Genomic DNA, 12,621 nt, shown 5'->3' with positions numbered 1-12,621 from the left:
TAGTTCAGACTTAAGAAGAGAAGCCCGGTCAGCTCTTAGATGGCCAGTTATCTTTGTTCTATGCTTCTAGCAGTTTCTTAGGTTCACTCTCAGTCGGGTAATGATCAGAGAATGATAAACGCTCCAACTTGATAGGCTTTCCAGAACCCAAGCTGTACTTTAACAACAGTGGGCTTGTCAGTGGGCAGATTACATTTGATTGTTTACTTGAAGCTATGAAAGCAAATTACTGATTTAAATATGAAAAGTGGAGAATTGCATGAATGGGTAATTTTAATTTTGGTAACAGTATGTTTTTCCTCATTCATTTGGTATGTGTTAAATGTTAGCTATGTAGGAATTCATCAGGATTTACTTTGAGGTTCTGCTGTAATTTCTATCTAGGTTTCATGCTGGGGTCTTTATTCATCATTATTTATGATGTCAAGTCAGCTTGTTCAGCTATATTTCTTTGGAAAGCTACCTTGTAATTTCTTCTCTGCTTGAACATTTTGGTTTTTAGGGAGCTGAAAATTGCTTGGAAGGACTGACATTTGTGATCACAGGCGTGCTGGAGTCCATTGAACGGGAAGAAGCCAAGTCTCTAATTGAACGTTATGGGGGCAAAGTAACAGGAAATGTGAGCAAGAAAACCAACTATCTCGTTATGGGCCGGGATAGCGGACAGTCCAAGAGTGACAAGGTGGGTCCTGCTGGCGCTCTTCACAGTAGTACCTGCCTGCCAGTGTGGCTGTTTGTGGTAATGCTCCTGGCCACATTACAGTTAAAAAAGAAGAGAAAGAACGCCTTCACCCTGTAGTTTTGTCTTCTTCACATACCGTATGTGTGTTTTTGGTTGTGACTACAGATTTTGGTTTGTTTAATTGGAAGCATCGTTGCTATTTACTTGATTTTCTTTGTGTATTCTAGTTTTAAAAATATTGTTAACATAGAAACATACAGGTTTTTGTTTTGTTTTGTGTTTTGGTTTTTCGAGACAGGGTTTCTCTGTGTCGCTTTGGAGCCTATCCTGGCACTCGCTCTGGAGACCAGGCTGGCCTCGAACTCACAGAAATCCTCCTGTCTCTGCTTCTTGAGTGCTGGGAATTAAAGGCATGCACTGCCACTGCCTGGCAAAATCTTAAAAATAATTAAAAATAAATTCTAGTGTTAATTTACAGTGTGGTGATTCATCTGCTAGTAAGCCTTAAAGTAAAATTTCCTCTCCAACAACAAGTAGTTTATATGGAGCTCTGATGACTTGTATTTTAATCAACAGGCAACAGCTTTGGGAACAAAAATCCTTGATGAAGATGGTCTGTTGGATCTGATTCGAACTATGCCAGGCAAGAAATCCAAGTATGAAATAGCTGCTGAAGCTGAGGTGTGTATAAGACAAACCTGGTTTATTGAAGTTGGTATTAGAAGCCTCCTGTTTGATAGAGATGCACAATAGACAGTACTTTTGGCTAGAAAATCAAACTCCTGTGTAAAACAAGTAAATTCACCTTCTTTCTTTTTGACCTGGAAGACTGTCTCAGCATGTCTTTGGTGTTTCTTTACTTTTCAGGGGAGGAGAGAGGGAGTGTAACATATAGTGTGTTGTGTGTAACCTACCTTCTCATCCTTATTGTCCATATATATATATACATCTCATAACATACATACATGCATACATACATACACACACACACACACACACACACACACACACACACACATATATATTTCAAGGTTAAAAAATTTACTTAGCCTTGGCTGGTAAGGAACTTGATATGTAGAGCAGACTGGCCTCAGACTCAGAGATCTGAATGCCTCTACCTCTGAAATGCTGGGATTAAAGGCATGTGCCACCACACCTGGCCTCAGTTTTTAAATTGTGTGTGTGTGGGGGGGGGGGTGGGGGGTGGGGGTGTATGCATGCTCTTGAATGTGGTGTCCACAGAGGCTATAAGAGGGCATCTTTCTCTAGAACTAGAGTTCTGGGCAGTTGTAAACCACCTAATATGGGTTCTGGGAGCTGAACTTGGGCTCCTCTGCAAGAGAAGTAAGTGCTCTTAATTGCTGAGTCATGTCTTCAGTCCATATTCTGTATTCTTGTAGACTTTACATGGCCCTGCCTGAAAGTTTTGTTTTCTATTCTTTGTTTTTTAAAGAGGAGTTTATTAGTATCTTTAGTGAAACTTTATTAGGAATTTTTCAATTATGATAGAAACTAGTCTCTGTTGGCTTTCAACAAAGGGGAGAAAAAAAGAAGAAAGAGTTGACTCACATCTAAGCTGGGGGCAGGATGAACTTGGTCCATCCTTCTGAACCCTTCCATTTTCTGTGTTTGCGCCTCCCAGTGCTGTCACATTGATTCCACTATCTATCTGTGTGTCCACATGCAGGACACAGGAGTGCCTGGATGCCAAGATTATTGTCCCTTGTACCACCACCAGTGTGACAAGATGGTCTGCCCAGTTTATTCCAATAGAAAAGTCCCAGGGGATGATGTAACCATGGTCAAGTTGCAATAAGTAGGGAATGAATGTTGCTGCTTCATGGTTAGCTACAGTGTTTGTTCACCACACTGCACCTTTTCTCTGCTCCAGGTTCCTGCACTACATTGACTTGTGCTGTCTCAGCCTCCTCCAGCCTAGGGTAGTTCTGTCTTTCCTTATTTTATCCTGGTTAGTTGTTTGTAGAATGTCTATCATGGCATTGTGTTACATTTCTCACAATTAGATTGTGTTACCCAGTTTGTCATGAATACCACAGGGTTATACTGTGTCCCTTTTAGTGTGTCTCATGTACATGACATTGATAAATCTTGTTAACTTGGTTGAGATAGTCTGCTGGTCTTCTTGAGTGGATAGTTATTTTGAATCTTCAAAAATGTCTTCTCTTAAATGGTCATTCATAAGTTCTAGCATTACTGGAAGGCATTTAACTGTTTTAGAGATTAAGATTATTTACATTCCTCAAAGTTCACCTATTTAAAAAAAAATCATAATTCACACCTGTGCAGCGATCATCATTATCTAACTAAAAATTATATATTAAGTTTTGATAGTATGTATTTTATGTGTCTGGGCACATGGTGTGCATGTGGAGGTCAGAGGACAACTTGCTCGAGTTGGTTCTCTCCTTTCACAATGTGGGATCTGGGGAGTGAACTCAGGACATTAGACTTGGTGGCAAGCACCTCTACCCACTTGTTGACTCAGTTAATGCATCTAACTCCAAACATTGTCATTATCTTCAAAAAGAAATTTTGTACTTATTTAGAGTTGCTTGTCATACCCTCTGCCTGGCAGTCACTGTGCTGTTGTTTTATGGATTTGCCTATTATGGACATTTAATATAGGTAGAGCCATACCATATGAGGCTTTTGTTTTTAGCCTTTTCACTTTTTATAATGGCTTCAAGGCATATCAAGTTGTACTTTGAATTACTATTCAATCCCTTTTATGATCAAATGTCCCATTGTGTGGATCTTCATAATTTTTTGTTTATCTAAGTTCCCCAGTGGATGTTGGGCTCTTTGATTTTATGGCTGTAATGTGTATGCATACCATATAATACAGCACTGTTCGGACTTTGTATATACAAGTTTTTGAGGAAAACTTGTAGTCAAGAAACTTTGAAACAGTTGTTGTTTACCCTATGACCCCATCTTTTTATTTTAAAAATGACCACTATATTCTTGGCTTTCTGAAAGCAGTGACTTCACACACTGCAGTGTGTGACTGCATTGTGACAGGAGCAGCCTAGATGGAGTAGCTCACTTTCCTGTGTCACCTTGCCTCTGGGTGTAGCAGGATAGAAATCTACTGTGTTTGATCAGGTTTCTCTCTCTTCCCTCTGCTCCCCCCCCATCTTCAGATGAAGAAAGAAAAGTCCAAATTGGAGCAAACACCCAAAAAGCATGAACAAGGAAAAAGAAAAATTAGTCCAACCAAGAAGGAGTCAGAGTCTAAAAAGAGCAAACTGACTCCTCAAAGGGACAGCCCTGCAAAAGCCATAAAGAAGGAAGCAGACATGTCTCGGAGGGGCCTGGACTTCACAGAGCAGGTCGTCAAGGAGAAGCCTGGCAACAACAGGGCTCAGGGTCCAGCTAAGAACAGCAGTGGGAACAAAGTGGAAAGCCTGCTCTGGGTGGATAAGTACAAGCCCACATCACTCAAGAACATAATCGGACAGCAAGGTGACCAGAGCTGTGCCAACAAACTGCTACGCTGGCTCAGAAACTGGCATAAGAGTTCTCCCGAAGAGAAAAAACATGGTGATTTCACAACTTTAGTCATTTTATGTATATCTGTCAACGTGTAATGCTCAGTTGCACTCATGGGTGAAAGGCTCATGGTTGGTTCATTTACCTGTCAGCACATATTTACTGAGAGCTTGTTCAGAGCCCAAGTGCTGTACTAGGCCCTGGTGGTGTTTCTGTGAACACAGTAGGCCCTTCAGGAGCCCCCAGAGAGTTGGGAGGAGACCCCAGAGAGTTGGGGAGACTATGAGCTAGCTACTAAATACAGGGAGCTCTGGGGATGCTGGTGGGTAGTCAGGGAAGAGGATGTTAGCTCTCTGGAAGAGACTTGGAGCCCAAGTAGACAGTTAGGTGAAGGGAGGTGTTTGTGTGATATTGGGCAGAAAGAATGACCAGTCCCAAGGTCCAAAGGCCTGTGAGAGAGAGACCACCCAGCGTGCTCAGGGCCCATGAGGGAAAGGCATAAAGTGGCTATGCATTGGCACAGTGGCCTAAAGCTCAGTTAAATGTGCGGTTTGCTTCTGGTAGTGCAGTAGGTCCCTCTCTTCTGTTGTGCTTTGGGATGCTCTTGAGCAGTTCAGGAAAGATTCCTGCTGTTCTGGAGTGTCTGGTAGATGGTGTATGTTAATGCTCTGGAACTTACTTTCCCCTAGCAGCGAGATTTGGCAAACATTCCAGCAAAGACGATGGTTCCAGTTTCAAGGCAGCACTGCTGTCTGGCCCTCCAGGTGTTGGCAAAACAACTACAGCTTCTCTTGTGTGTCAGGTGGGTGCCCTGTCATACTGCTCTTGGAAAGGTAAAACCTTGCAGGGATCACATAGCTCTTGTGTGTGTGATGTGTGTAAACTTTACAGTGTATATTTTTCTCAAGTCAAACTTTAGAATTTTGTTTGGCTCTAACGATGTTTGTCATTCCATCCTTTAAAAAAATACTATTATTCTGGCTAGGTGTGGCGGTGCATGGCTATAATCCCAGCACTGGGGAGGCAGGTGAAATTCTGTGAATTCAAGGCCAACCTGGTCTACATAGTGAGTTCCAGGACACACAGAATGTTTCAGAAAGGGGCCTGGAGAGATGGCTCAGTGGTTAAGAGCACTGGCTGTTCTTTCAGAGGTCCTGAGTTCAAGTTCCAGCAACCACGTGGTGGCTTACAACCATCTATAGTGAGATCTGGTGCCCTCTCTAGCCTGCAGGCAGCCATGCAGACAGAATCTGTATGTATACATAATAAATAAATAAACCTTTAAAAAATTGTTTAAAGAAAACAAACAGCCGCCCCCAAACCTGTTATTCTATTGGCTATTGTAATAACATCCATTTCCCCTTAAATGTGGAGGATGTGTTCCTAGGCCCACAGTCGATGCCATCCCTGCAGGCTGTACAGGGCCCCGTGTGTTCCATGATTTCCCTCTGTGCCCTGCAGCATTGTCCTTTTGTACCAGGATTAGTCTGTCCTTCTGTGTCTGTTCTGGTGCCCTCCTTGCATTCCCATTCTTGTTCTTTAGGGCCATTATTAAGTTAAGGATTATTTGAACACAGCCACAGGGATGGTGTGGCAGATGGTCAGATAACCAGGTATGAGCATTTACTAGCTGTTTTTTTGTTTTGTTTTGTTTTGTTTTTGGAGATAGGGTTTCTCTGTGTAGCTTTGGAGCCTATGCTGGCACTCGCTCTGGAGACCAGGCTAGCCTCAAACTCACAGAGATCCACCTGCCTCTGCCTCCTGAGTGCTGGGATTAAAAGCGTGCACCACCAACGCCCGGCTCCAGCTATGGTTTTAAGAGCCAACTTTGTGTGTTGTATGTTTGTATGGTGTTTTAAGAATCTTCAGTACTATGAGGAATATTAAATTTGTTGTCTGTTAGTACCATACTTAATATTTTTACTCATGATTTTGTATGTGAGTTTTGGAACCTCTGTGTTCCTTAATTAGCTCCCCTGGGGAGGATTATTTGCACTGTGATAGTAACCATTTTCAATATTTTGACTAGGAATTGGGCTACAGTTATGTGGAACTAAATGCAAGTGATACTCGGAGTAAGAACAGTTTGAAAACAATTGTTGCTGAATCATTGGACAACACAAGCATCAAAGGCTTTTATACAAGTATGTGTGCCCTTTTGAACTGTGGCTGTAGATGTGTTTAAGAACAAGTCACTTCAGTGTTATGTAGTGAGCACCATTGTGGTAAGCATCCTGGGACGTGAAGACAGGAAAGGCCTCTGACCCAACTCCTGGAGCACTGGTTACCTTCTTTGCTTTTAGAGGGTTCTGAAAATGTGATAAAAAATGTGTACATACACATAGTTTTCATTTTGTATGTGATTTTAGACAATTTGCAGGTGAATCCCATAAATGAGTATGGAAAATAAAATTAAAAATACAGTGTGCTATATGAGGTTGTAAGGCCTGTGGTTGAGGGGAAATTGTGCTTGGGGCATTCTGTAATCTACCAGTAAGAGGATGATATTTGTTCAAAAAGCCTTGAAGAATGGGAGGTTGCATTTGGAGCTATACAATGTCATCTCTATGGAAGGGCCCATTGTAGTCAGGTTGTGACTAGTGGGGGAAATGAAGATGTATCAGTTAAGGATCAACATGCCTGTGGAGAATTATTTAGAACCTTGGTATTTTTAATGGTAGAAATTACTTTTTGAAAGAAATTGCTCAGAAAACATCCTCTCACACACAATCTCTCTCTCTCTCTCTCTCTCTCTCTCTCTCTCTCTCTCTCTCTCTCTCTCTCTCTCTCCCCCCCCCCCTCTCCTCTCCCTCTCCCTTTCCTTCTCTCTCCTTCCCCCCTCCCCCCTCTCCCCCTCCCCCTCTCTAGGATTTAAACTCAGGATCTTGTGTTTGCAAGGCAAACACTGTACTGATAGCTGTCTCTCCATGTTACTTCTTGTATATGGCTGGCAGAAGTATTAATACAACTCTTGAGCAATCTGACATTTTTCTTCAAGTTTAAGTCACACATAATTTCTAATTTAGAAATTTCAGCTTTTGGAATTTCACTGTCATTATACTTTAATATGTGCACAATTGTACACACACACACACACACACACAGACACAAATAGACACACATACACATACACATATAGCTACATACATACATATGGTGATATTTAAATATTAGTATGACATAGCAAAAGCTTGGAAACATCTTAATATTTCATCAGTAAACTAATTTTATACATTTGTAAAGTAGAATATTAAATTACATTGAAAAGAAATGTTCTTGGGATTGGACATTCCTTCTTGTGTGCAGACATGCATACATATAAAACCCAGATACATAACGTATATAGATCTTTTTATTATTAGGCTTTTGTTTGTTTGCTTTATGAGACAGGGTTTCTCTGTGTAGCCCTGGCTGTCCTGGAACTCCCTCTGTAGTCCAGGCTGGCCTCAAATTCAGACATCTACCTGCCTTTGTCTCCCAAGTGCTGGGATCAAAGGTATGCACCACCACTGCCTGGCAAATGAATAAATCTTAAGAAAAAAAGAAGTGTTATCTATAGATGAATGGATGGGTGGATGGGAATGGATATTGACCAAAAATTAAGTGAAAAACCACAAGGTATACATTTTAAGGGAGCTGCTGGGAAGAGAAGTTGGGAATGCCGAAAGGTTGGAAGAATTTCTTTTCATTGCTTAACTCTTGCAGCTTTTGAAATGTAATGTGTCTAAAACTTTCAGTAAAATAGCAGTTTGAACTGTGTTATGTGTTTTCTCCTGTCTCACCCTTGGTCAGGAAGAGCAACTCCTTCGAAGCATGCTCTCATCATGGATGAGGTTGATGGTATGGCAGGCAATGAAGACAGGGGGGGAATTCAGGTAACATAGCACTGTAGCTTTTTGTTTTACTGTTGGTTTTTAGATTAAGAAAATATGAGTTATATGCATGAATATTTGTATCAGTTGAGGGCTTTTTTAAAAATTCTAAAATATGTTGACTAGTATCTGTTATTTTTTGTTTAAATAATGATTTTTTTTTTAATGTTCTAAATTTGCCTTTTAGGAACTAATAGGCCTGATAAAGCATACTAAAATTCCCATCATTTGTATGTGCAATGATAGAAATCACCCCAAAATTCGTTCTTTGGTTCATTATTGTTTTGATCTTCGTTTCCAAAGACCTCGGGTTGAACAGATTAAGGTACGATGATTGTAACTTAAAAAACAAAACAAAACAAAACACATTTATTTGGTGTGTGCCTCTGTCCACGAGCAGACATGTGTGAGCTCATGCATGTGCAGTAGGATATACATATGGAAGTCAGAGGGTCCTTTGGGTGTCAGTACCATGTGCCATGACCTTGAAACATGCAGGGTCTAGGGATCAACCTTAGGCATCAGCCATGATGGGAAGTGCCTTTGCCCACTGAGCTATCTTGTTAGATGTCTTAGCGTTCCTATTGCTGTGATGAAACACCATGACCAAAAACAACTTGGGGAGGAAAGGATTTTTGTTTTGTTGTTTGTTTTTGCTTACAATTTCACGTCATTGTTCACCATACAATAAGTCAGGTCAGGAACTCAAACAGGGCAGGAACTTGGAGGCAGAAGATGATGCAGGCCATGGAAGAGTGCTGCTTACTGGCTTGCTTTGTATGGCTTGCTCAGCTGCTTTCTTTTTTTTTTGGTGTTTTTTCGAGACAGGGTTTCTCTGTGGCTTTGGAGGCTGTCCTGGAACTAGCTCTTGTAGACCAGGCTGGTTTTGAACTCACAGAGATCCACCTGCTCTGCCTCCCAAGTGCTGGGATTAAAGGCGTGCGACACCAATGCCCGGCGTTCAGCTGCTTTCTTATCGAACCCAGGACTATCAGCCCAGGGGTGGCACCCACAATGGGCTGGGTCCTTCCCCATCAATCAGTTATTAACCAAACCCTACAGCCAGATGTTATGGAGGCATCTTCTCAATCCCTTTTCCTCTTTTTGGATAACTATAGCTTGTATTGGGTTGACATAAACCCAGCCAGCACACTGACCCAGAATTCCTCTTCTAAAGGACATGATATTTATATAAAGATTAATTTTAACTTTAGGTGGTGTCAGTATTGTAGCCAGTGAGATTTATCAAAGGTGTGATAATTGCTAATTGAAAACTTAAAAGTATTTCAAATATTTTTATAGAATTGCAGATGTTAGGAGTAAATAAAAAGGTCAGTGACAATTTCTTGCTTGTTTGTCAATTTCAGAGTGCAATGTTGTCTATTGCATTTAAAGAGGGCTTAAAGATCCCCCCTCCAGCCATGAATGAGATAATTTTGGGAGCTAATCAAGATGTCAGACAGGTGAGTTAGATTATATATTATGTGACAGTTGTTACTTTTCTAAATTTAATTTTATTATTTTATGTGTATGGATATTTTTCCTGCATGTATGTCTGCACCACTTGTGTGCCTAGTATTTGCAGAGGCCAGAATTGGGCATTCAATTCTCTGAAACTGGAGTATGGATGTCTGTGAACTACCATGTGGTTGCTGGGAGAGCAGCAGTCCAGCTCTTGACAGTTAACACTTTTGTGCCCTCCTCCCCAGTTCTTCAGACCTGCACAGGTTTGGAGAGTAGCAGCCCTTTCTCATCCTGACATTGTCTTATTTATGTTTCTTGTAGGTTTTACATAATATGAGTATGTGGTGTGCACAAAGTAAGGCACTCACTTATGACCAAGCCAAGGCTGATTCTCAGAGGGCCAAGAAGGATATCAGACTGGTAAAATGTGTTTCCATTTCTTAGTTATGAAGTTGAGTGTTGCTTGTCCTGCTTGTATTAGCTTTGTAGACATAATGAACGTCCTTGATGTACCTGTGGAGCCCAAGGAATTGTCAGACCTGTAGATATTGTGTCAGTGAACTTTTTCTCAAGCATGGTCATTGTCTGTTACAGATTCTGAGAAAAAGATTTTGTTGTTGTTGTTAGTGTTTTTTTTTGTTTTTGTTTTTTTTTTTTTTTGAGACAGAGTTTCTCTTCAGTTTTATAGCCTGTCCTGGACTCAGCTCTGTAGACCAGGCTGACTTTGAACTCACAGAGCTCCACCTGCCTCTGTGTGTGTCGTGTCTGTGTCCCCCCCCTCCTCCCCCCTGTGCTGGGATTAAAGGTGTGTGCTACCACTGCCTGGCTTATAAGCACCAGTCTTTTCCATCTCCACAGTTTTTCCTTTTCTTGAGTGTCATAAAGTGGGAGTTATATAGTATGTAGCCTTTGGAGATAGACTTCTTTCATATTGTAGAGTAGTACATTTGTGTACATTTAAAGCTCTGTCATTTCTTCTAATGGACTGACCAACTGTTCTTTTCCTTTCTTGTCTTCTTCTTTTTTTTTTTTTTTTAATTTGGTCTTTTGAGATTTTGTAGCCTTTAGCTCAATTAGGTTGGAACTAAAGGTGTAGGTCACCGCCACCCAGTTTGGCTGATATTTTTTGTTAAAATTGTTGAGTAATAGTCCGTGGCCTGGATGTGAATCAGTTTACTTACCCATTTGGTTTCTGAAGGACATCTTAGTACTTCCAGATTTTGGCAATGATGATAAAGGTGCTGTAAACTGTTTAGTTGGGATCCCCAAAGTGCTGTGTCATTCTTAGTAGGCTCTGTATCCTTTCCAGTATTATGTTTTGGTCATTCTGCCATTTTATGTCCCTTCTTGGCAGGGCCCATTTGATGTTGCCCGGAAAGTGTTTGCAGCTGGAGAGGAGACTGCACACATGTCACTGATGGACAAATCGGATCTCTTTTTCCATGACTATTCGATAGGCCCCCTCTTTGTCCAGGAGAACTACCTCCATGTAAAGCCCATGGCTGCAGGGTAAGCATTGAGGGCAGTGAAGGGCAAGATTAGGACCCTCCAGCACTATAGAGGCTGAGACTTGCACAGAGTGGCGGGGAGTGGATAGTGATGTAATCCAAACTGGCTCTTCTCTGCAGGGGCGACATGAAAAAGCACTTGATGCTTTTAAGCCGGGCGGCAGACAGCATATGTGATGGTGACTTAGTGGACAGTCAGATCCGGAGCAAGCAAAACTGGAGTCTTTTGCCCACACAGGTGAGTATAGGGCCTGCTTCAGCTGGAAAAAGAATCTTGTGCTGCTTGTAGTTAGGGCTTTTTTTCTTCTTTTTATATTTAAAAGTTTTTATTGTATCAGTGTTTTACCTGCATGTATGTATGCTGGTGCCTCTGGAGGTCAGAAGAGAGCACCAGATACCCTAGAAATGGAGTTACTGATGGTTGTGAGCTGCCATGTGGGTGTTGGGAACCAAACCCAGGTTCTCTGGAAGAGCAACCAACCAGTGTTCGTAACTGCTGAGCTGTCTCTGGTCTTTTGTGGCAAATTAGTCTGTTATAGAGAAAAATACTTTGGTCACTGTTTCTATTTATTCAAAAGTGTTTTAATGTAAATGGAGGAATGGGAATAAGAAGGCCAGGTGTCAGTTCTAGCCACAGGTGTGCATCGTAAGTCTCATTTCTTAGTTTCCTTAAGAATTGTTGTGCATTTGTGGCTCTCAGAAGGTCACTGCTCAGAGCCCCTCGTAGAATAAGTGCAGCCAGGGCATGAATTGCAATGTTCTCCATTGCTAGAGGTCAGTTTATATTAAGTATTATGATATAGATTTATTACACACTTAATCTTTAAAAGTATTCTTAAGTCTGGTGGTGGTGGTGCACACCTTTAATCCCAGCACTTAGGAGGCAGAGGCAGTTGGATCTCTGTGAGTTCTAGACCAGCCTGGTCTACAAGAGCTAGTTCCAGACAGCCTCTAAAGTCACAGAGAAACCCTGTCTGGGGTGGAGGGAGTGGGGGAGTATTCTTACATGTGAGTGCACATACTAGAGATGCAATCCAGAGCCTTGTACATGCAGGGCAGCACTCTACCACTGATGCATACCCATAGCTCTGAATTTTGTCTATTCAGCAGTATCACTAGTCCAAGTAACAAAGGTTTCCAGAAAGTCTGCCCTCTTCTGTTGTTTTGTTTTGTTTTGAGACAGAGTCTTGTTGTGGAGCCCTGGTTAGCCTGGTATTCATTCTGTAACCCAGGCTGGTCTCAAACTTGTGGCATGTCCCATGTCAGTCTCTTCCAAATGTGGATCACCACACCCTGCTTCCCTGCCCTCTTAATTGTACCATACATTTACATTCTTTTTATTTTTATAAAATTTGTACAATGTTTTCTTTCCATAGTGGTTATACACTTGAGGTTTTTATCTTAAATAATGTATACATACATAAATACAAACATACATACATACATATATATTATGTATACAGTCTTCTGCCTGCATGCCAGCAGAGGATACCAGATCTCATTCAAGGTGGTTGTGAGCCACCATGTGGTTGCCGGGAATTGAACTCAGGACCTCTGGAAGAGCAGTCAGTGCTCTTAACCG

The 12,621-nt window shown here is 41.5% G+C and overlaps 1 protein-coding gene across 5 annotated transcripts in view; it reads left to right on the top strand.

The window, feature by feature from the left end:
• Rfc1 (replication factor C subunit 1) overlaps positions 1 to 12,621 on the top strand; it is a 64,854-nt gene that overhangs the window by 43,636 nt on the left and 8,597 nt on the right. For 4 of the 5 annotated variants that reach the window (XM_027390747.2, XM_035453422.1, XM_027390745.2 and 1 more), the window contains 11 exons: positions 503 to 682; positions 1,259 to 1,363; positions 3,847 to 4,246; positions 4,885 to 4,997; positions 6,225 to 6,339; positions 7,988 to 8,070; positions 8,255 to 8,392; positions 9,435 to 9,530; positions 9,853 to 9,951; positions 10,886 to 11,040; positions 11,160 to 11,277. In XM_027390747.2, the coding sequence (XP_027246548.1) occupies positions 503 to 682; positions 1,259 to 1,363; positions 3,847 to 4,246; positions 4,885 to 4,997; positions 6,225 to 6,339; positions 7,988 to 8,070; positions 8,255 to 8,392; positions 9,435 to 9,530; positions 9,853 to 9,951; positions 10,886 to 11,040; positions 11,160 to 11,277 (1,602 nt within the window). The remainder of the gene's footprint in view (positions 1 to 502; positions 683 to 1,258; positions 1,364 to 3,846; positions 4,247 to 4,884; positions 4,998 to 6,224; positions 6,340 to 7,987; positions 8,071 to 8,254; positions 8,393 to 9,434; positions 9,531 to 9,852; positions 9,952 to 10,885; positions 11,041 to 11,159; positions 11,278 to 12,621) is intronic. The other variant, XM_027390746.2, reaches the window with a different exon arrangement.

Source organism: Cricetulus griseus (assembly GCF_003668045.3).
Source record: "Cricetulus griseus strain 17A/GY chromosome 1 unlocalized genomic scaffold, alternate assembly CriGri-PICRH-1.0 chr1_1, whole genome shotgun sequence".
Lineage (NCBI taxonomy): Eukaryota > Metazoa > Chordata > Mammalia > Rodentia > Cricetidae > Cricetulus > Cricetulus griseus.
The sequence above is the reverse complement of the archived record's forward strand: the minus strand, read 5'-3'. Positions and strand labels throughout refer to the sequence as shown.